The 23,827-nt window shown below is 44.8% G+C and overlaps 1 protein-coding gene and 1 long non-coding RNA gene across 2 annotated transcripts; one reads left to right on the top strand and one right to left on the bottom strand.

Moving 5' to 3' along the window:
• Nucleotides 1-833: 833 nt before the first annotated feature.
• Nucleotides 834-1,809, bottom strand: LOC148132592 (uncharacterized). Its single transcript, XR_015748260.1, has 2 exons — nucleotides 1,687-1,809; nucleotides 834-1,531 (listed from the first exon to the last, which is right to left on the bottom strand). It is a non-coding gene; the product is annotated as an uncharacterized LOC148132592 (long non-coding RNA).
• Nucleotides 1,795-23,569, top strand: DNAJC21 (DnaJ heat shock protein family (Hsp40) member C21). Its single transcript, XM_087958527.1, has 12 exons — nucleotides 1,795-2,043; nucleotides 5,817-5,910; nucleotides 6,562-6,685; nucleotides 10,014-10,136; nucleotides 11,108-11,412; nucleotides 13,756-13,913; nucleotides 15,435-15,522; nucleotides 15,706-15,861; nucleotides 18,104-18,143; nucleotides 20,066-20,226; nucleotides 20,861-20,939; nucleotides 23,015-23,569. The coding sequence occupies exons 1-12, from the start codon at nucleotides 1,947-1,949 to the stop codon at nucleotides 23,177-23,179; spliced, it is 1,590 nt and encodes a 529-aa protein (XP_087814653.1). The 5' UTR covers nucleotides 1,795-1,946; the 3' UTR covers nucleotides 23,180-23,569.
• The last annotated feature ends 258 nt before the right edge of the window (nucleotides 23,570-23,827 follow it).

Raw genomic sequence — 23,827 nt, 5'->3', positions numbered from 1 at the left:
TTTTAATCCTGTATTATAGAGGTTGTTTACTTCTTATCAGTGAGGGAAAACATTGTTATTAATAGCTGGAGGTAAAATTTTATATATACATGTATTCAACTAAGATTCTTCAGCCTCTGGAATGTTTTCCTTGTATTCCATATCATTTACAGTTTTGGATATACTGCACCCCAATTGCTTTCTTATTAAAAAAAAAAAAGGACAAAAAGTACAGGCTAAGTGTATACAGTTGGGGTTGGCTTGCTTTAGAAGTCATTATGAATAGATGCTTTGAAATGCACAGGAGCACAGCACTTTAAAGCAGTTCTTTTTTTTCTGCATGAAAAAATGCACGTTTGAATGAGAATTGAGAAAATACAAACTTGCTTTAAAGAAGTAGTGTACTCCTTTGCTTATTCAAATAATTTGAGCTATGCACAATCCTGTAATACTTTACTGCTTTAACCAACAACTAATATTTGTTAGTTCAATAGCCACTGCCAAGCAATTTAAATTCAAGGATGTAATTTCTTGTGTTACAAGTTTTCTCAGCATTGGCATTGCTGAATTTTTGAACTATTAAATTGGAGGGACTAGATTTTTCTTACCTTTTTAATTCCTGTTGTATTATTTGTCAATCAACTGAATAATTACAAAATTAATCATGTATCCTATAAGCGCATATGGTGCATATGTTCAATATTTCTTGCCTTTCTGCTAAAATACATTGTGATGGAACTGCTCCATTTCTAACAGTCAAATAGGTTAGACTAGTCAGAAAGAATTAGTGATTCAATTTCTGCACAAGGTGTTCATCTCCAGAATCTTAAGAACAAGTGTTGGGGAGGGGGATGAAAGGATCCCGGATGTTGGCTTTTTATTTTTTATGTTTTTGTCGCTTGCTGCCACATACATAACATTTACCAGCTAGAAAGATGGCCTTGCTTTCAGTGAAATTAATTTTACGTACAAAATGAGCGCTCGGTATCCAATGTCCTTGGTCCACACTACAGAAATACAGGCAGTCGTTGACTTACAAATCACAATTGAGCCCAAAATTCACGTTGGTAAGTTGAACATTTGTCAAGTGAGTTTTGCCCCATTTATAACCTTTCTTGCCACAGTTAAGTGAGTCATTAGTAACCAGTTATTAAGTGAATCTGGTGTCCCCAGATTTTGCTTGTCAGAAGGTGTGTGTGTGTGGGGTTTCACATGACTCCGGCGACACGTAACCTTCATGAATCTATTGCCGACCATCCAAAGTTTAATCACGTCCTTCAACGGTCCTAAGTGTGGAAAACGGTCCCAAGTGGCTTTTTTTTTCCAGTGCCGTTGCAACTTTGGTCATTAAAGGATCGGTTGTAAGTGGCGGGCTACCTGCGGCCACGGATCCGCGTGGCTAATTCCGATCCGGCCCACCCTCGTTCTGATCAAGAGGCAGAGGCGGCTTCGAACGAACCGGCTCCAAACGCCGCCCCTTCCCGGCCAAAGCGACCCCGGAACGTTCGGTTCCCGTCCCGACGTTCCACGCCATCAAAAGCAGCTCGGCGGCCTCGGAACGTTCCCGTCCCGACGTTCCACGCCATCAAAAGCAGCTCGAGGGCCTCGGAACGTTCCCGTCCCGACGTTCCACGCCATCAAAAGCAGCTCGAGGGCCTCGGAACGTTCCGTCCCGACGTTCCACGCCATCAAAAGCAGCTCGAGGGCCTCGGAACGTTCCCGTCCCGACGTTCCACGCCATCGAAACCTCCTCCTCCTCCTCCGTTTCATGATCCTTTTCCCACGGAAGCCCTTCCCGCGCCAGCCGTCAGTTCCGCCTCCCAGCCCGGCAGCGAGGAGGAGGAGGAGGCTCGGCCTAGATCCGGCCTACTTCTTCCGGTCCTTCCCCCTTTCCTCCGCCGGCTGTCGTCCCTCGCGTGCCGGTGCCGGCCGGCGGGAAGGTGGGTGAGTCCCTGGGGACGCCGAGCATGAGGTGTCACTACGAAGTGTTGGGGGTGAAACGCGACGCGTCCGATGAAGACCTCAAGCGAGCCTATCGGAAGCTGGCCCTCCGCTGGCATCCAGGTATTCCCCCCCACCCCGGCCGGACCCCGAAAGCGGGTTTTTTCCACGCCGCCCGAGGCCTCCTCCGACCTGCCTTTCTAAGGGCAATATTCTCGAAATGTTTCACCCAAGTGGGTAGAATAAAACCATGGGCACCAGTGCTCGATGTGGGGCAGGATGGGAACTGTAGTCCATCAGGGTGATGTCAGTAGTGATCCAGGTGTTGGGAGTGGAGGCAGCTCAAGCCACCGTCAGCCATGAAAACAACCCCCTTGGCCGGCCACTCTCTTCCTTAGCCCAGCCTACCTTACAGGGTGGCTGTTGAGTGGTATGGAAAAAATAGGAGAAGGTGTTTCCTTGCTACATTGAGCTCCTGAGGGGGAAAAAAGGGTAATAATAGTACAGGTAGTCTTCGACTTGAGCCAAAATTTATGTTGCTAAGTTGAGACATTTGTTTAAGTGAGTTTTGCCCCATTTTACAGCTTTTCTTGCCACGGGTGATAAGTGAATCCCTGCAGTTACGTTAGTTAACCACGTTAAGTGAATCTGGCTTCCCCCTTGACTTTGCTTATCAGAAGGTCGCAAAAGGGGATCGTATGACTCTGGGACACAGTAACCATCATAAATGTGAACCAGTTGTCAAGCATCCGAATTTTGATCATGTGACCATGGGGGATGCTGCAGTGGTCGTAAAGTGTGAAAAATGGCCGTGTCACTTTTTTCAGCGCCGTTGTAACTTTGAACAATCACTAAATGAACTTGAGGACTACCTGTAATAAGTTAAACTGGTATGCCATTCTAGCTCAATGACTCTGGGTGACTCACAACAACATACTTATGCTATAAAGATAAATACTGTTAGGAAATTACTGCTTATGACAACAATTGAGCCCAAAATTTATTGCTGCTAATTCAGAAATTTGTTAAGTGAGTTTTGCCCCATTTTACGGCTTTCCTTGCCACATTTGTTAACTGAATCACTGCAGTTGTTAAATTGGTAACAAGGTTGTTAAGTGAATCTGGTTTCCCCATTGACTGTGGGGATGCTGCAATGGTCATAAATGTGAAAAACAGTAAAAAGTCGCTTTTTTCATGGTCATTGTAGAAATGAACTGTTGTAAGTTGAGGGCTACCTTTATAGATATTTGGAAGGCACACAGCTGGAAAAAATTACTTGGTCATGAGAGAAAGAACCTCAAAGAGACTGAAATCTTCTCACTTCCTTTCCCCTCCTTACCTGTGAATTAGTACAGCTGAAAACAATTAACAGTTTGTTTCCCTGATTTGATTAAGAGCAGTTTGTCTGAGGAGATTCTCAATCATATAGATCAGGGCTGCTCCAAAGATGCCTGCCTGCCTGTCTGCCTTTCTTTCTTTCTTTCTTTCTTTCTTTCTTTCTTTCTTTCTTTCTTTCTTTCTTTCTTTCTTTCTTTCTTTCTTTCTTTCTTTCTTTCTTTCTTTCTCTCTCTCTCTCTCTCTCTCTCTCTCTCCCTCCCTCCCTCCCTCCCTCCCTCCCTTCCTTCCTTCCTTCCTTCCTTCCTTCCTTCCTTCCTTCCTTCCTTCCAAAAAGGCTACTGGACTTTCTTGTTTGTTTTTTTCCTTTGAAAACATTTCACTTCTCATCCAACAAACTAATGTCTTGGTGCTCAGAGTTCAGAAACAATATTTTATAATATGTATTGGTTGCTAGCCGTATATCCGGCCCAGTGCTAATCCAGTACTTTAACCACTCACTATCTCTCACTGTGCTAAGCTTTTAAAATTAAATTTAGTGTAGTATTTGGATTTTTCTATTATATCGACCAATGTAATATAATATTATATCATATATACGTATGTATGTACATACATAGGTATATGAGCCGCAGTGGCACAATGGTTAGAATGCAGTACTGCAGGCTACTTCTGCTGACTGCCGGCTGCCTGCAATTTGGCAGTTGGAACCTCACCAGGCTCAAGGTTGACTCAGCCTTCCATCCTTGGGATTCCACGGGGAAAATGAGGACCCAGATTGTTGGGGGCCATAGGCTGACTCTGTAAACCGCTTAGAGAGGGCTGTAAAGCACTATTAAGTGGTATCTCAGTCTTAAGTGCTATTGCTACACACACACACACACACACACACACACACACACACTTTATGATTTTAGGTGTATTCTACCTTTAGTTACTTTTCAAGGCAACAGGGCAGCTCAATGAAGCTTGATTTCTGGTGTTCATATGGAGCCATCCATATACCATGGAATGGAAGTAGCTTCCTATTAATATTTTCCGGAATGCTTTTTTTTGGCTTCCCAATTTAGCCCATGAATAAATAAATAAATAATAAATCTGGGATTTATTACTATATTAGTATGCAAATTCTATCAGAGGTAAGCTAGTAAATCAACAGCCTGATTGTTTATATTGGTGCTCTTATTAATTAAATCCCAGCCGGATATCTATAAATAGTTTGGTTATGAATCATTTTCATGAGGTCATAATAGGTGTGTCTGGCAGCAAGGCTTTGTTAAGATGCTTCTTAAATATAATTTCAATTTAATACCCGCCTGACCATAGAAAATCCTTTTTATGATTATTCGAAAACAAATCCTGTTGACCCAGATAAGTAATTTTAAAATTGCAGCCTAAAGGTAAAGAAAATAATAAGGCTTGTAACAGCAGTTCAACTGCTGGCCTTCCCTGCAACTCTTTTATTGAAATATAAATTAATGGTATGTCATGCCTTAATGCCACATTACCTTTTATTGTCTTTTGTGTACAGTATGTGCTTCTTCATATTCATAGTACTGTTTAGCATGCATTAATCCTGAATGCATTGATTTTTAAATCCTCAAATAGCAGTCAGGTCTAGACAATTATCCTACTGCATTAGATGCCTTCTTTTTGTGTGCAGTTGAATATATTGCAGCAAATGAATGACAAACCAATTAGTATCATTTTTAGGGATGCAAACGCATATTAGGCTCTGTCTTAATAATGCAATAGATTTGAACATTTTTTATTCAGTCATTCATTCATTTACTTATTTTTCTGAGCATGCCTCTATACCATTGAAATTCATTGGTGGTTTATCTCTGAATAAAGAACATGGTCATCTCTATATACCAATGGCAAACTCATTCACTGCAATTGTAGCCTTATGTCTACCAAAATATGAACAAGATCCAAAACTCTTTTGAAGGGTGGAAAAACCAGTCCACTGAAAACAGAGCTTGCCTGGTTGAATTGTTTAAATACTGGTTGAATTGTTTAAAAACCCAAATCTTAGCAGGATAAGAAGTGGAATATCTTGAAAAGAGCATGGTTGGCTAAACTCCTGATCAACAGGATACTGGAACATATTGTTGCACACATTATAGTTATTGTTTCATTCTGATCTTAAGCATTGTTTTTTGGAATTAGATTCTATTGGAATTGACAGAGTTTACTTCCAAATAAATTTGATAGTAGCCCTCAAATGTGATACTCAACTGAAGTCTAATGGGATGTGCTAGAGCAGGGGTGTCCAACCTTGGTAATGTTAAGCCTGGAGGACTTCAACTCCCAGAATTCCCCAGCCAGCAAAGCTGGCTGGGGAATTCTGGGAGTTGAAGTCCTCCAGGCTTAACGTTACCAAGGTTGGACACCCCTGTGCTAGAGCCATATAGGTTGGAAATGTGAACCAGGAATTGTGTTTTTATATTGGTTTCTTAACATCTGATAATCACAAATAGATTTCTCAAGACTCGTGGTGGTGGGGTTGTTTCTGTTTTGGGATGAATTGATTAGACTCTGCTTCACTGACGTTGCAGATAAAAATCTAGACAATGCAGAGGAAGCAGCAGAACAGTTCAAATTGATCCAGGCTGCATATGATGTGCTGAGCGATGCACAGGAGAGAGCGTGGTAAGTTTTGCCTTCCATTCAAATCTTTTTCACTTGGGATGAAAGCTTGACAATGGTTAGAGGTTAACCAGATATATATTTTTTTTTTTGCCATAATTTTTAGTTAAGTTTCATTATAAAATAAAAATACAGGAAAAAAATTAATAAAACTAAAAGAGAAAAGTAAAAAAAGAAAAAAAGAAAAAGTGGTGACTGACTTTTTTCAGTGCATTAAAATACACAAAGACATGCTTTACATTTCACAATATTTCAAGCTATTTCTATAGTAATAAAATCATTCCCATCACCAAAATCTAAAGTCAAAGTTTTATTTTTTTCCCCCCAGTTTCGAGCAAAACATCCAGAAACTCTTTCCAAGTAGAAACAAAACTCAATATGTTCTTCTCTTTAATTTAAAGAGTTTAGGCAGAGTTGCACCTAAGTCAATCAGACCCTGAGTTGGCTGGGGTATTCTGGGAGTTGAAGTCCTCCCATCTTAACATGGCTAAGGTTGGGAAACCCTGTTATAGTAAGACCTGAAAACAGCCCACCTTTTAGCTGTGATTCAGAAAACTAAATTGGTTTTCCTGCTAATAGATACCATGCCTTGTTTATTCTGCAGTAGAAAGCTTCAAGGACTCCAAGTTAGTTTGTTCTCTCCTTTTTTTGTAGGTACGACAATCACAGGGAAGCTCTTTTGAAAGGAGGCATTGATGGAGGCTACCAAGATGACAGTCTGGATTTGCTCCAGTACTTCACCGTTACGTGTTATTCCGGCTATGACGATGATAAAAAGGTCAGGCTTAAACACTCCCCTGAGCAAGTAACATTTACCTTTGGGTGACCCCTGAGACCAGACAGCTTCTTGCTACTGGTGGTGAACCAATAGTGTGATTACCCGGGGCATGGCACAAAAGCAACAAAGTCACAAAAATAGGTAAAGTCCTTTTAATACCTCCAACTTGGCCCCCAATGTCCAGATATCATCGGCTGGAGAAAAAACTGTCCCAAGAAGAGTTTTTAAAAGGAAGAAATTCCATCTGAACACAAAGTACATATAAATTACAAATAAAAACCAACACAAACCACGCTGCAGCAATTAACAAGATAGGGCAGGATAAGGAATTGAAGACTTCCAAAAGATTAACAAATCACACATAGTTGGGAGGATGCCAGAACTCAGATAAGACTTGATAAACCAGAATAATTCACAGCAAGGAGCTGTGCGCAAACACCCTCTTTATCCTGTTTTCCCAGCTGCAGCTAATGAAGGGAATCGGGGCCTTTTTCTCCCCTGTAACCCAAGTTGCTCCTTTATCCGTTCCTACCTGTGTGCCCTAGGATAAAAAGGGGGTGGGCCTGGGTCTTCCTCTGAATTCCCTCTCCCTTGTTCTATCTCTTCTCTGCTCTGCCCAGCCAGACTTTGCCCTTCTCCAGTTTCTTCCACAGCCAACGGAGCCACACTCCCATTCCCTGTCAGCTGTTCAGCTTCCTTCTCTGAGTCACATTCCTACAGGGGCATCATCGGTAGAGGTAAAAGTTGAAACAGAACTAATTCTTCTAACTTCTTGGGCCACAAACTCAAATAATCTATCCTTGAGCCCTAAGCAGGGGTCTCCAATCTTGGCAACTTTAAGACTTGTGGACTTCAACTCCCAGAATTCCTCAGCTCAGGAATTCTGGGAGTTGAAGTCCACAAGTCTTAAAGTTGCCAGGGTTGGAGACCTCTGCTCCAAAGCACCTGAAGGCAGGACAAGAAGCAATGGGTGGAAACTAATCAAGGAGAGAAGCAACTTAGAACTAAGGACAGAACTGTTATGACCCAGATGGTCAAGACAAGGCAGGCGTTTAGAGAGTTCTTTATTACTCTTACCAAATGTTCCAGCCAAAGGCCCTCCCAACAACCAGTAAGGCTCCACCTCCACACTACCCTTCAGGCAGCCACTCTCAGACTCCCCAAAACAGCCTCCGTAGTACAAAGAAAGCCAACAGGGTAGGAGCACGCTCCCAGGGCAAGGCCCAGGTTTCCCAGTCCAACCCACCCAGCAGAGTCCAGGCACGATACAAAGGCCAAGAAACAGGGTCACAGAAAAGCACTTCCAAAGCCCCAGGGAAGCAGAGGCCAAACACAGAGGCCACAAGAGAAGGGTAGGTCCAAACTAAACACATTGCGAAGAGCAGCCTTCCAAGCAAGGCAAAGCAAAGGGCAAACGGGCATGTGTCGAAGCTGGGGGGGATAATGTAAGCCAAAGCAATCAATTGTTCCTGGCAAAGGCTAAGGCTTCTCCTTAAGTTACTCCCCTCCAGATGTTCTTTGTGAGGGGAGGGCGACCTTCTCCCGAGTAGCCTTGCAGCAGTTAATCTGGGCTTGCCTATGCTCCACTCCCTTTGCCCTTGGATGGAGTGGAGCAGACAGCTGTTCCTCATCAGAGGAGATTAGCTGCCTGTCAGCACCACTGTTGGTCAGCAGCCGATCCTCCCCTGTGTCTGGGCCGGCAGGCAGCTCCCCTAATGCCTGAGGGACCCGGGAAACCATCGTCCTCAGCCCCTGGAATGCCTTCTCTGTTGGACAGCCAGGGGTAGGATTTTACCAGTTTGGACCAGTTCGGTCGAACGGGATGTTGAATTTGCATCTAGTTCGCCAAACCGGTATTTGAACCAACTGGCTGGCCACACCCACCACACCACACCCCTCCCATGAGTCTCCACGTGGCCCATTTTCGATGCAGGTAAGTGCAGGGTCCGCACGGAGACTGTGGGAGGGGGAAAAATGGGCCTTCCAGAAGTCTGGAAACGGGCTTGTTTCCAGCTTCTGGTGGGCCTCCAGAGCCTGGGGGAGGCCCGAGGGAAGCCTCCGGACTCTTGGGAAGGCAAAAAATGGCCACGCCCACCATGCCTCATGCCCACCCAGCAGCTGGGCAGCGAACCGGTTGCTGGGATTTTTGAATTCTGCCCCTGCGGACAACCCAAGTTCCAACTCCTCCTCCTCTGAACTGGGCTCTTGAGGAGGCCATGGCAAGAACAATTAGTGGAACGACTTGATTCCAGAAGTTGTGGATGCTCCAGCCCTGGAATTTTTCAGAAGAGTTTGGACTGCCATTTGTCTGAAATGATATAGGGGTTTCCTGTCTGAGTGGGGGGTTGGACTAGAAGACCTTCAAGGTCCCTTCTAACTCTTGTTATTCTGCTGATTCAGCTAGAGCAGGGGTGGGCAACTATGGCCCTTTTATGAATTATGGACTTCAACTCCCAGAATTCCTGAGCAAGCATGGCTTGCTCAGGAATTCTGGGAGTTGAAGTCCATAATTCATAAAAGGGCCATAGTTGCCCACCCCTGAGCTAGAGAGTAGTCATTTATTTGTGGAAGGAGATGGCAACAATTTTATGTGATTACAAATAGCAATAGCACTTAGGCTGCTTTATAGTGCTTTACAGCCCTCTTTTTACAGAGTCAGCCTATTGCCCCCAACAATTTTGAGTCCTCATTTTACCCACCTCGAAAGGATGGAAAGCTGAGTCAACCTAGAACCCAGTGAGAGTGGAACTGCCAAATTGCAAGTAGCCAGCAGTCAGCAGAAGTAGCCTGCAGTACTACATTTTAACCACTACGTCACCACAGCTCTTAGAAAACTCCCATCACTTATGCTGGTATATAATTCTAATAAAGATTTGATTGATTGATTCCCATCGCTGGATGAAGTGCCTCATTACAACACCGAATGTGCTATGCCCAAATATGAGCTGATAACCATGTGGTTGATTTAAAAGTTGCATATGCTGACTCATTAAAACAGCTGCCTGCAATTTGGCAGTTCGGATCTCTCCAGGCTCAAGGTTTACTCAGCCTTCCATCCTTCCGAGTACTGCACTCTAACCACTGCACCACTGTGGCTCTTATGTGAGGAATGAACCCTTTAAGTCTACCAGCTCTGTTTTCAAACACCTGCCTGATTCACCTCAAAGCAACATTGGCTCTGATAAAAGATAGGAACCTGGCTGGAGATCTCGCTGCTTAGGCTCAGAAAATGAAGCCATTATTCCCAACGACATGCCGAGGTTTTTGATTGTCCTCTGCAATTAACAAGCCTCGTTTTCTCTCTGAATGATCATATTGTTTGTTTCAGGGGTTCTATGCAGTCTATCGGCACATCTTCGAAATGATTGCAAAGGAAGAAGAGGAATCCATAGTAGATGAAGATTTTGAAGGATTTCCAAACTTTGGAGACTCTCAGAGTGACTATGATACGGTAACAACTCTGAAATTCATAGCTGGGCAGTTGCCTTGTTAGGGGCGGCTCACATGGCACCAAATAATCCATAAACTTTTGAGGTCCCCACAACTTTTCCTTAATTAAAGGAAAAGGAAGGATGTTGTTAGAGTGGAGAGAAACCAGCATTTCAGCCTGAGTCCGAAGTTGCAAATTCCTTCCACTTGTATCTTTTCTTGTGCGGTGCTGCACTTTCAGATTCTACCAGCTGCTTTCCGACTCAGACAGCAGTGAGGCGGGGGAGATTCCGGAACCGGTTCCCAGCCTGCGCATGCGCAAAGCTGCCAAAAGGAAGGCGCAATTAAGAACTCAGGGTCGATGTGGGAGTAAGGCCCCTCCCATCAGGATTAAAAGAAGAAGCAGAAGGGGAGGGGCCTTTTGCAGGAAACAACTCGTTCATTTGTTCCAGCCTCGTGAAGATTTATCTGTATAACCCAGCCCTTCCCTGTTAGCACTGAGTGTGGAATTTTACCGGGCACCTAGGATTGATAAAGGTCTGAGCTAATTAGTATACCTTCACAAGACTGTTTGCCAAGCCGTTGGCCGACTGTGAATGAAATAAATTCACATTAACGTAATAAAAGAAGTTTTTGTCGGGACTCAGAATTGACTTTTTTTTGGGGAGGCCTAGGACAAAGCACTTAGTGAAAATGCAAAAAAATAATAATAATCCATCACCCCACCATCATCCTGCTTATGCAGCATGGCACTTCAGTTTGGCTATTGCCTCTACTTTTCAAAAAATGTTAAGTCAATACAGGAAAAAAAAATATCCATAATGTTGGCCCCACCCCATAAATAGTTTTATCTGCTGCCGTGTGCTGTACGTTTAAATATGCAGACTCGGTTTTAATAAATGACCTTAACAAAATCTCACAGCCTTGTGATGGGCCTCCTCTGATTATTGGTCAATGTATATTTCTCTTTTTTCGCCCTCTCTTCCCAATTAGGTCGTCCATTGTTTTTATGCGTACTGGCAGAGTTTCTGCACCCAGAAGAATTTTGCATGGAAGGAAGAATACGACACTCGGCAGGCGTCCAACCGCTGGGAGAAACGGGCCATGGAAAAGGAGAACAAGAAAACCCGAGACAAAGCAAGGAAGGAGAGGAACGAACTGGTCCGTGAACTGGTGGCCTTTGTGCGGAAAAGAGATAAACGGGTGCAGGCGCACCGGAAGCTCTTGGAAGAGCAGAACGCCGAGAAGGCTAAGAAGTCAGAAGAGCTCCGGAGGCAGCAGAAACTAAAGCAGGCCAAGTATGAGGATTTAGACCAGTGATTCTCAGCCTTGGTAACATGTTTTTTTTAAAAAAATCAGGGCACCCTGGTCTACCCAAATATGGGACGGAGCATACTGCTTCTACTTTCACCTTTCAGCCCCAATCTAGGAGCCTTTGCAGAGAGTTGCTTTCAAGACAAACTATTTTTATGGTGAATTTATATTTACTGACAAAGAAATAAAGGGGGAGACTAGTATAGATCTATTTCAAGCTATTTAGCTCTCATCAGCTAGCCACACCCGTTGGTATGGGTTCGAATCCCAGAAGATATGGCTAGCTGATGAGAGCTAAATAGCGTGAAATAGATCTATAGTAGTCTCCCTTTATTTCTTTGCCGGTAAAATATAAATTCAACTCGGCCTTGGTAGTTTTCCAGAATTTCCAAAATTCCCCAGGCAGCATGCTGCATGGACACCATCTTTATATAGTGCAGACCCCAAAAGGCAACACAGTCATTAAAAACAGAAACTGACATAAACTTTTTTTCCAAGCCAGGTGCTTTCCAGAATTTGTAGGTAGTGACCATACTAGCTGGGCAATTCTGGTCTAACTGATGCTTCTCAAAGGCCACATGGTGAAATCCAATCTAGTCCAATTCCTTATTGTGTATACCTAATAGACAGAATCTTGCCAGATTAAAGCTACAGCCTTCTAACCTAATAGATATATTCTGAGAGATTCTAGGGTATGTCTACCCTGAAGCTCTTCTTCCTTCCCCATCCAATTTGGATCTGCAATTTGGTTGTTTTGGGCTTCTCTGGAATGTGCTACCCCCTCCCTGGGAAACCACAGAGTTTCCACCAAGATTACCCCCTACTCCTTCTGCAAGTGCACGTTACATCACAGCTTCTATGCATGAAGGTTCATAACTGTTCTTCCTGCACTGGTGTAGAAGGAGAAGTTGATGTTCTAAGTTTCCACCTGCCTTCACGGTTGTTACAGTACAGCCTCTAAAACTCATCCGAAGAAGTTAAGCTTATAAACGTGGGGACTGAGTTCTTGTAAAGGCTGGGCAACCAGAGAGAAACATGATAAGAACTCTTGGTGCTCTCTGAGCTTGGTTGTTTTCTTGCAGACATTTCATTACCCAAACTAGGTAACGTCATCAGCACACTGATTCTTCTTCCTTATTGATAAGAACGCTGTATATTTAGACAGAACCTTGCAATAGTCAAGAACGAAGAGTGAAATATTGATTACTAACTGGATACCCATGTTTCACTACGAAAGTATGTGATCGGGCTTAGTTTTGGGGGAGGAAAATGGGGGGGGGGGATTCTGCCTCTGCCTACCAGCATCCATTGGTATTCATCTGGCTGGCATCCTGTCAGTGTGTGAGAGAGTTGAGGGCTATTTGGAAAGTGAAAGAGTATTTGCTGTGTGAGCAAGAAGGAGACAGCAAGGAGCCTGGGCGTGGCTTAGCTCAACTGTTCTGTACTAAAGCAGCTTACTGCTGTGAAAGTAAAACTGAAACTCCTCTCCTCTGCTTGTGTTTTGCATTTGGAACAGTTTTTTTCTGGTGGGGAGGGGGGAGTAGAACTCCTTAGCATCAGAGTGTGTTAATAATAATATAGAAAATATTAATGCTCTGATGGTCATTTCGAAAAATCCTTTCTTAGTGAGCCCCTAGAAGTCAAGAAGAACATATGTGCCACATTTCAAGTTTGTAGCCTTTACGGTTCTGGAGATTTCGTGATGCTGCGTGAGTGGTATTTCGCATTTATATATATAGATAATACTTATGTTCTGACAAAAGGCTTATCTAGCTTTGATTGGTAGCATCCAGAGTTTGCACAAGGGAACTGGGTCTCTGTTTCATAACACTTGGTCAGCATGAAGCTGTCTGCTCAAAAGAAGCTTTCTTGCTTCAACTTGTGTAGGACAATAAATATGTCCACAGTGTAAGCTTATCCTTCTTCAGTCTGGCAGTTGCCAATGCTTTTGAAAATCCTGTGATTTCTAGCCTGCGTAGACATTAAATCATGAAGTGCTTTATTTGTTTGGAATCGATGCTGTAAGCTTCACCAGGTGGCAGCATCTGACCAACCTTGTCTAGACACCAGGTACAAAAGGAGATTATTTGAAAAGGTCAGGGCTGTAGATTAGCCAAAAAAGCTTGAAAAAAGATACCACTTTTGTTTTTGTTGGTGAGGAGATTAGATGTCCATCACCGCTAGGTCACCAGTAGTTGAGCTTCGATCTTGACTTTAGCACATGGACCAATCTCCTTTCTTTCATTAACCATGTTTATTGTTTAGGGTATTACACAAAAACCAGCCTGGGAAAATCCTCACCTTTTGCCTCTCTCTTCCCTTGAAAGGCTGGCAGAGCAATACAAGGAGCAGAGCTGGATTACCATGTCTGACCTAGAGCGAGAACTGCAGCAGATGGAAGCTCAGTATGAAAAGGAGTTTGGAGATGGGTCTGGCGAGGAAGAAGAGTTAGAAAAAGAAGAGAGGAAAGAGAACCAAGAAGAGGGTGAGGACCAGCTGGCGCACAGTTAGTTGCTCCTTAAGAACAAGTGTGAATTGTTTTTCTGGGAATAGCTTGCTAGGTAGCCTAATTTCCTCTCTTGATTTCCAGAATAAGGACTTCATAACTTGTAAACATTAGTGCAACTTGTGGAGTTTTCATTCTCACTGCTGCAATTTGGTTGTTCTGACCAAGGCTTCCTGAGACAGTAACAATCACACGCTGTTCCCAAAAACCTTTTGTTTTATTCCAATGGCTGTGGATTATATGCATGCACAGCCCGTAATGAGTCCCAAACAGTTTATGAATAGTCCAGCAGAAGTCTGCCACAGTCTTTCGGGATAAGACTGATAAGCACCCACCTTTATATCCTTTGAAATGCTGCCAACGACTAAATTGCCAATTAGCTGTACAAGGCCAAACAGAGCACAAAGTTCACATGGAATTTCAGAGTTTAAACCAACCCGAATGAACAAAGTTGCTTCCTGCAAATGCTCATGTCCCTTTGCTTTATGTCTTATGAGAGGGGCCAATCATCTCCAAGCCTTACTCCCAAGTTGCCCTTTTTGTCTTAACTGTTTTTGCCTTCTGGCAGCTCTGTGCAAGCGTGCACTGGGAACTGGCTCCCCCTGTTCCTCTGCCTCGCTGATGTAAGATTTTGGAGGCTTCGGAGTCAGCACATAACTCCCAGATGGCCCTGGCCCCCATCTTTGTGTCGGACACAGATCCCTCGTCCAAGCCCTCCCCAGACTCCAAAACTGGCCCATGTTCCTCCCCACTGTCCAACTATGCTGCCAGCTCCGCAGGCCGCCGGCGGACCACAACATTGGTAGCTATTCCCCCCTTTTACCAAGAGGTTGATTTTTCCCAATTCTGTGATCCCTGGACCAGATCAGTCCTGAGTGCTACAGTTCTTTCCATGTGATTCCCGGAGACTGTACTCTTCCAGTTGTTGAAGCTCCCTTCAACTTGGCTGATTCCTTCCTCTCCTGCACAGGTGGACTGCTTTGGTTACTTAAATACATAGCTGGATATTGACAATAGAACTGGATTTCTTTGAGGGCTGGATCAGCATTGTGGTTCTCCGTGGGCCGGTAAGGGGAGGGGAGATGCCTCCTGCAGCACCCTGCCGGTCAAAATGGGCCTCAGGGGGGCTACGTCCGCCCCCATCCCCCACTCCTGTGGCCTATTTTTGGCCTCCACAGCCTCCTGCAGCACTCTGCCAGCTGAAAATGGGCCACACGGGGATCTCACGGGGCCTCAGTGGGCCTGTTTTTGGCCGGCAGAGTGCTGCAGAAGGCTGTGGAGGCTGAAAACGGGCCATGGGAGGGCCGCACGCAGCCCCCCCCCCCCCAGGCCCATTTTGGCCAGCCGAGGCACTGCGGGCCGGTCCTTTGATATTTCCAGGCCTGCCCCACGGGCCAAATTTAAGTGCCCTGCGGGCTGGATCCTTGACACCCCTGCAATAGAAGAGAAGACGGTCAGATCATCAAGCATCTCACACAGAAATATATGTATGTATTTCAGACAAATTAAGTGAAGAACACGATGCCGCCAGCCTTTTTGATGAGCTCTACTGTCCCGCTTGTGACAAGTCCTTTAAGACGGAGAAAGCGTAAGTTTGTCTTTATATGCAAACTAAAATGGATCAGCACAGGCTTCATCTGCCATCTTGCCCTGATTTATTCAAACTCCTCCTTGGTTCCTTCCTTTAACAAAAGGCAGCCCTTCTTTCTGGACTCAAATCTTGTTCCTCGCGGTAACGTCCCTCTTGATCTCTCTCTCTCTCTCTCTTCAGGATGAAGAACCACGAGAAGTCCAAGAAGCACAGGGAGATAGTGGCTTTGCTCCGACAGCAATTAGAAGAAGAGGAAGAAGCATTTTCTGTCTCTACGGTTGATGAGAACGGGTGGAACAGCGAAGAGGAGGCAGGAGAACCAGTGCCCAAACAAAAGTACTTTATGGAAAATATGTAGAAATTTAGATGACCAAAGAGCATAAATTATTTCTGGTTTCCAAAAGCTTCATGAGGGAGATGGCCAGGTGCCCTATTACAGGATGTGCCCTTCCATGCTGCTTTTCCCCAGCCCTGGAGAGACAGCTAACAATCTGTTTGAAATTGAGCTGTTTTGTATTTATTCCTCTCTCCGCTCTCTTTTCTTTAACCTTCGTGGTTTCTCTGAGTTCGTTGATCTTTCCTTTCTCTGCCTGGATACATGGATCCCCCTTCCTCTATAACAGGGGTGTCAAACTCGATTTCATTGAGGGCCGGATCAGGGTTGTGTTTGACCTCAGAGGGCTGGGAGGAGGACTGGCTGGGGGGGCATGGCTGGCATGGACGTGACACAGGACTTGTGTCGAGGGGTACCTGTGGTGGTCAAGTGCTAAGGCAGGACTTCCCTGAGACCCTCCCTCACTCCCTCATCTATCTTCCTTCCTTCCTTCCTTCCTTCCTTCCTTCCTTCCTTCCTTCCTTCCTTCCTTCCTTCCTTCCTTCCTTCCTTCCTTCCTCTCTCTTCTTTTTCCTTCCCTCTTTATTCTAATTTCTTCTTCCTTCCCTTCTTTCCTTACTTTTCCTTCCTTGCTCTCTTCCCATCTTCCCTTCTTTTTCTTTTTCTTTGTCTTTCCTCTTTCCCTTTCTCCTTTCCTGCCCCCTCTTGCATGCTCAAATGCAAAAGGGGAAGCATTTCTCTTTTTGTCTTGTTTTTAGTGTTGATAGCCTTCTGCCAGCCAAATTGGGGCACCGAGGGCGGGGGGGAGGCATGTGGCTCCCTGTGCCCCATTTTTGGCCTGATCGGCCTCCTGCAGCACTCTGGCAGCCAAAACAGGGCATTGAGGCTAGCAGAGGCACCATGGGCTGGTCCGTTGCTATTTCCAGGCCGCCCCGTGGGCCAGATCTAAGCACCCCATGGGGCAAATCTATCCCGTGGGCCTTGAGTTTGACACCCCTGTTCTATAAGAATCCATCATGAGAAAATCGGGCTACCTACAGCAGGAATGCTTAGCAATAATCTGTTAACTACTACTTGATGGGCATGGCTAAAACAACCAGTTGGTCAGGACCAACTCCATATTTTCCCTGGGTATATATAGAACAGAGGGATGCAGTGGCTCAGTGGCTAAGACGCTGAGCTTGCCAATCAGAAAGGTCGACAGTTCGGTGGTTCAAATCCCTAGCGCTGCGTAACAGAGTGAGCTCCCGTTACTTGTCCCAGCTTCCACTCAAAGTTATGACTGACCTGCAAAAGGGACCTACAACCCAGGTTCAAGCTTCCGATGGTTGGACCCCCTCTGCAGAGTGACGTGACCTAACACTGGGCGCTCAGCAACATGGCTGAATGTATGGCCCTTTGCAGTGTCCTGCAGTCACATGACCATGTCTTACTCTAGTTTTGCTGAAAACTGGCACTTTCATTAGTTCACTTCATGACCACGGGTCGCCACTTTATGACCACTACCAAAAAAGGTAGTAAAATCAATCAACCTGTTTTACAACCGTTACGACATATGGTCATAACAGGCAACTTCCATTCGTCATGTGTCAAGGACTTCCTTGACACGGTGAAGGGATGCGGTGGCTCATTGGCTAAGAAACTGAGCTTGTCGATCAGAAAGGTTGGCAATTCAGCAGTTCGAATCCCTAGCGCCGCGTAACGGAGTGAGCTCCCGTTACTTGTCCCAGCTTCTGCCAACCTAGCAGTTCGAAAGCACGTAAAAAATGCAAGTAGAAAAATAGGGACCACTTTGGTGGGAAGGTAGCAGCGTTCTGTGCGCCTTCGGTGTTTAGTCATGCCGGCCACATGACCTCGGAGACGTCTTCGGACAGCACTGGCTCTATGGCTTTGTAACGCAGATGAGCACCGCCCCCTAGAGTCAGAAACGACTAGAACGTATGTGGGAGGGGAACCTTTACTTTTACCTTTATATATAGAAAAGATTTCAAATTGTACCCAACATTTGTCTAAGGCCGTGTTTCTGAACCTTGGCAGCTTTAAGATGAGTGGACTTCAACTTTCAGAATTCCATAGCCAGTTTTGCTTTGCTGGCTGTGGAATTCTGGGAGTTGAAGTCCACCCATCTTAAAGCTGCCAAAAATTAGGAAACCCTGCTTTAGAGTTTCAGAAGGGATTTAACAAGCAAAAGAGGTTGAACTAGGTTGTTTTGACTTTGCGGGTTTTTTTTCCTGTCCTTAACAGGCTGTCAAAGAAACAGCGAAGGAAGCAGCGAACAGCAGGTGTAAGTTTTTTGTGTTTTGTTTTTAAAGCAGATTTCCATACGCATGCTTTCATGATCCGATCTGCAAAACCCAATGATGGCATTATTTTGGAATTATTTCTGCTTCCGTTGGAATGTGGCATTGATTGCTGGCGATGCCCTGTCTGAATAAATTTGCTGAAATATTGTGGCATTTTATGATGAGAGCTAGCTAAGTTTTCAAGGCTGGTTGCAACTCTGCCTCCCCCCCACATAGCTTCATATTTTATTTTATTTTTTGGAAATAGAGATGGCAGCCTTCTCTTTGTAGAGCATCTTAACTCTGCTTCACATCTTTTTAAAAGGCAGAATATTTGTAGCTTGGGATTGAATTTTGGAGTTCTTGGAACTCTCTGAGCTTGGTGGTTTTTGGTTTTTTTGCAGACGTTTCATTACCAAACTAGGTAACATCATCAGCGCTCCGATATTACCTAGTTTGGTAATGAAACATTTGGAGAGAAAAAAACAGACAAGCTCAGCAGCAAGGACCCCATAACTAGACCATTGTCTGCGAAGTGTAATATGGCTTACAGGAGAAGGTGGCTGGATTCCCCAACTTCAGAGCTGAAAAGGTTTTTAGGTGGGGCAGACAGGGGTGGGCTGCTGGGGGATCGCAGAGGTTCAGGAGAGCCCCTAGCTAAGATTCTGTGCAGTTTGAAGAACCCCCAAATCCCACTCCTGGCTGACCCCGCCCACCTCCTTCCCTCCCAGGAGTCCCCAGGTGGCCTGTTTTGGATGCAGGTAAGTGCAGGGTGTGCGTGGAGGCTCGGGGAGGGCAAAAAATGGGCCTCCCGGAAATTTGAGAAGGCCAGAAATAGGCCTGTTTCCACTTCCAGAGAGCCTCCGTAGCCCTTGGAGGCTGTTTTTGCCTTCCCGGAGGCTCAAGGAAAGCCTCTGGAGCCCATGGAGGGCAAAAATGGCCGCCTCCCCCTCTGCTGTGGTGCAGGAGGCCAACTAGGCCACGCCCACCGTGATCACGCCCAACAGCAACCGGGCAGAGAACCCGTTGCTAAAAAAATTTAAGCCCACCCCTGAGGGCAGATGCTTCCTCAGAAAGTCTGCGCATGTAAAACTTTGATCCCTAGCCTACTTCATGATTTCTGTGCTGGAGCTAAGGGCTTCCTTGAATGGGAACAGATTTAACGATGCCCACGTTGGAAATACATAAAGATGTTCCCCCAAAGTGGTTGGTTTTTTTTTTCCCCCCAGTTCCAGTCTAATTTGTAGCACCTGGAGGGCACCAGGTTGGGGAAGATTGGTTTGCAATTGTTCAGACGTGATGTTCTAGCGTGATTTTCTTCATCTGGCAAACAGGCTTTGCAGATCTCGTTGCGATCATGATGGGTGTACAAGTATAGTCCTCGGCTTACAACATTTCATTGAGCGACCGTTCAAAGTTACAACGCCACTGAAAAATGTGGCTTACGGCCGTTTTTCACAGTTACAACCTTGGCAGCCTCCCCAGGATCACCTTGGCGATCAAAATTCAGATGCTTGGCCACGGGTTCATATTTATGATCGTTGCAGGGTCCTGGGGTCGTCCCCTTTTTGTGACCTTCTGACAAGCAAAGCCCATGGGGAAGCCAGATTCACTTAACAACCGGGTTACTAAATGATCAACTGCAATGTTTCACTTAACAACTGTGGCAAGAAAGGTCGTAGAATGGGGCAAAACTCACTGAACAAAAGTATCTCACTTGACAACAGAAACTTTGGGCTTAACTGTCATCCTAAGTTGAGGACTACCTGTTTCTGGGCCAGGGGTCCTCAAACTTGGTAACTTTAAGATTTGTGGACTTCAATTCCCAAATTCTCCAAGTCTTAAAGTTGCCAAGTTTGGAGATCTCTGATCTAGGCCATTCTCTCCCATCGTTCCTCTGAAGGCCCTCTTATTCTTCCGACAGGCCCAAGAGGATCCGCAGCAAGTCGAAGAGCCACGGCTGGTTAGCAGCAGTGACCCAGAGAGGATATCTCCAGAATCAGAAAACGCCAGCAAAAGTAACAATTCAGATGATGCTGGAGAAAATTCAGCGCCTACAGTAGAATCCACAACTGAAGTGAAAAGGTAAACATGACACCGAAGGGAATTGTTGCAAACGAAACATAAAGGTTTTGACTTGTGAAAATGTCCAATCGTGGCTAACCTTTTTGGGGCTCCTGTGCCGAAAATTGTGCGCATGTATGCTTGCGTGCTGGCACTCGCGTGCCAAGTCCCAGAAGGCAATCCGCGCGGCATCCCCACGCCCCCTGCGCATGTGCACGCGATCCCCCCCACGCCACTGCCGCCCCCTTACTTGCACTGCACACCTCCCAGCTGATTTTTGGCCCGTTTGAGCCTTTTTCGGCCTCCCAGAGGTTCGAGGGAAGCCTCTGCGGCCTTTGGAGGCTGAAAAATGGGCCCATTTCGTCACTTCCGGTATTTCTGGAAATACAGGATGTGATGAAACGGGCCTGCTTTTCAGCCTCCAAAGGCTGCAGAAGCTCCCCTCGAGCCCATGGGAGGCTGAAAAAGGCCTCAAATGGGCCGAAAATCAGCTGGGAGCCACGTGCATGCGCAGTGCAGGTAATTTTGGCTGGGGCTCGCGTGACCGCACAAATGGCTCTGTATGCCCCCTGTGGCACTTGTGCCATAGGTTCACCATCACGGATATAGTCTGTAGCACCTGTTCAGAGACTAAAAATGTCTTTTTTTATTTTAGCAATCCTAAAGGTAAAGGAAAGAAAGCAAAAGAGGCCAAGAAAACATCTGCAAAAGTTTCTTCAGAGGACCAGGTAAAGGTATGTACAAGAGACAAACTGCGACAAAACAGGTTACTGTTAGGGATAACATTGTTTACCTAACTTAGTTTGGATAAAAATAATATATAAACTATGTTAGTGAGTTTAAGTGTATGTATCACTTTAAATCACCATAAGAGGAGCAAGAGAGCTCACTGTTTTCCCTGGCTTATACTGGATTGCTGACAAATGATGAATTGATGGTGATAACTGCGTGTTTGCTGAGAGAAGAAAAGGGTTTGATTTTTCTTCGTATCTCTGACTGCAAAAGAGATATATCACAGGACTGATTGATTGTAAGTTTAATGAACTCTTTTTCGACACTGGACTTTGCAAACTGATTAACCCCCGGACTGACTGATGCATCGAGTTAGCATCGAGTCCTAACTGTATCTAAAGGCTGTTATCTTTCCCTTTTTGTGTGTATGTGTTTAATGAAAATGTCCTTCAGGTTGACTTCTCTCCCCCCACCCCACCACCCTGTGATTTCCTATATCTGCCCATGCCATTCTTTGGACTATAACATGGGAGTCATCTAGCATTTAGACAATAAGAACAATTAATCAGTGAAACAACTGGACTCCGGAAGTTGTGAATGCTCCAACCCTGGACGTTTTTAAGAAGAGATTGGATAACCATTTGTCTGAAATGGTGTCAGGTTTGCTGCCTAAGCAGGGGCTTGGACTAGAACAGGGGTCTCCAACCTTGACAACTTTAAGCCTGGTGGACTTCAATTCCCAGAATTCCCCAGCCAGAAAATTCTGGGAGTTGGGAAATTCTGGGAGTTGAAGTCCTCCAGGCTTAAAGTTGCCAAGGTTGGAGACCCCTGGACTAGAAGACCTGTAAGGTCCCTTCCAATTCTGCTATTCTATTCTATTCTATTCCTATTCTATTCTATTCTATTCTATTCTATTCTATTCTATTCTATTCTATTCTATTCTATTCTATTCTATTCTATTCTTTCTATTCTATTCTATTCTATTCTATTCTATTCTATTCTATTCTATTCTATTCTATTATTATTCTATTTTTATTTTATTTATTTGTCAAACATGTACAGGATAACAAGTGTAGGTATGAACATAAACATGAACAAATACAGCTAAATGGGAACAGTAGGACAGGAACGGTAGGCATGCTGGTGCACGCCCCCTTTAATGACCTCTTAAGAATGTGGTGAGGTCCACAGTAGACAGTTTGAGATTGAAGCTGTGAGGATTTGAGGCTGTAACCACGGTGTCAGGTACAGCATTCCAGGTGTTGACCAGTCTGTTGCTGAAATTGTATTTTCTGCAACCGAGTTCGAAGCGGTTTACCTTGAATTTGTATCGATTGTTTGCCCGTGTATTACTGTAGTTGAAGCTGAAGAAATCATTGATAGGCAAGATGTTGTAGCAGACAATTTTGTGTACCATGCTTAGATTGGACCTATTCCTATTTTATTCATTACCCAAAGACATTTCTCAAAAAATGCCAGTTTTACTGCATGTACCTTAAATGAAAATGACACTATATCAAAAAACATACATTTGTGACTATGCCAGTTTTATCTTCTCTGACTTATATGCCGCTTCACAGTGCTTTACAGCCCTCTCTAAGCGGTTTACAGAGTCAGCATATTGCCCCCTAACAATCTGCGTCCTCATTTTACCCACCTCGGAAGGGTGGAAGGCTGAGTCAACCTTGAGCCTGGTGAGATTCGATCTGTCAAATTGCAGTCAGCTGACAGCCAGCAGAAGTAGCCTGCAATACTGCACTGACCACTGCACCTTTGTGTACATACAACAATAGTGATAAATCATTATCATACAGTTGAGAGCCAGATGTTAATAATCAATGGGTGGCTTCTTCCTTTTTCTGCCTGCTTGAAAGCTTGTAGAAATACGTTTTGAAGCCAGTGTAGGACTAACCAGGCCTTAGTCTACTCCAATCAAGTAATTCTTTTATTACATTTTTGCTGCCATCAAAGAAATGCTATGTTAATGGTAAATGTCTATATGGAGATTCTCCTCTATTATGCATTCATGCTAATAAGGTTCTTCCTGCCTTTGTTTGTTCTGCTTTTCCCTTTACAGCCTGAGGCCCCACTGCACTGTGTTACCTGCAGCTGTGAATTTCAGTCGAGGAACAAATTGTTTGAACATCTGAAAACCACGGGGCACGCCAAAGCCTTAGCCCCCTCCACTGCCAACACAGCCGTCAGCAGCAGAAGCAAGAAAGAAAAGCGGAGAAACAGATAGGGCTTCTGGAAAGCCTTGAGAACTGTGGAGTTATTGTCACATCCATAGGCACCTTGTTGGCTCAGAAAGGGACAGGCCTTTCCCGCGTGACTTAACCGGGGTGGAGACTTGCTAGGCCCAGCCATAAACAGAGCAGAAACACATTTAAACCTGTGCAGCATTGGGTACAGTATCTGTTTGTGTCTGTATTTTGTTTCATAAATTGGGCTAAAGCCTCCAGATTGTCCATAAAGAGAGCCTGCCTGCTCCTTAGATTTGTAAAAACCTACCTGTACAGGTAAAGGAAATAAATTATTTTACTGTACATTTCTGTTTGTTTTCACAAATTGCACTATGCACTTCATCTAGCCATGTCCTCTTTACATTAAATGCACCTTTTTTTGCTACCAACCTGCCTACATTCATTTTTAGCCCAAGCCTGGGTTGGCTGTCTCAAGGCAGTGGCTGTCAGCCAGAAGATTACAAGTGTCGTCCCTCCCTCTGTGAAAGAGGGCTTGCTCCATCCATGATAGAAACAAACATTTCTAGACAAAAGCATAACTTTAAAGCAGAGGTGTCAAACTTGATCTCAGCCGGTCTTTGAAAACTTTGCACACAAACCACCATGCAGAGTGGAAAGCAGGTTTCAAAGGTTTTTAATGTCAAACA

Source organism: Notechis scutatus, chromosome 2 (genome assembly GCF_049901735.1).
Source record: "Notechis scutatus isolate UNSWTSFEM ecotype Mainland chromosome 2, rNotScu1.2, whole genome shotgun sequence".
NCBI lineage: Eukaryota > Metazoa > Chordata > Lepidosauria > Squamata > Elapidae > Notechis > Notechis scutatus.
Note: the sequence above shows the minus strand (reverse complement) of the source record. Positions and strands in the feature narration are given on the sequence as shown.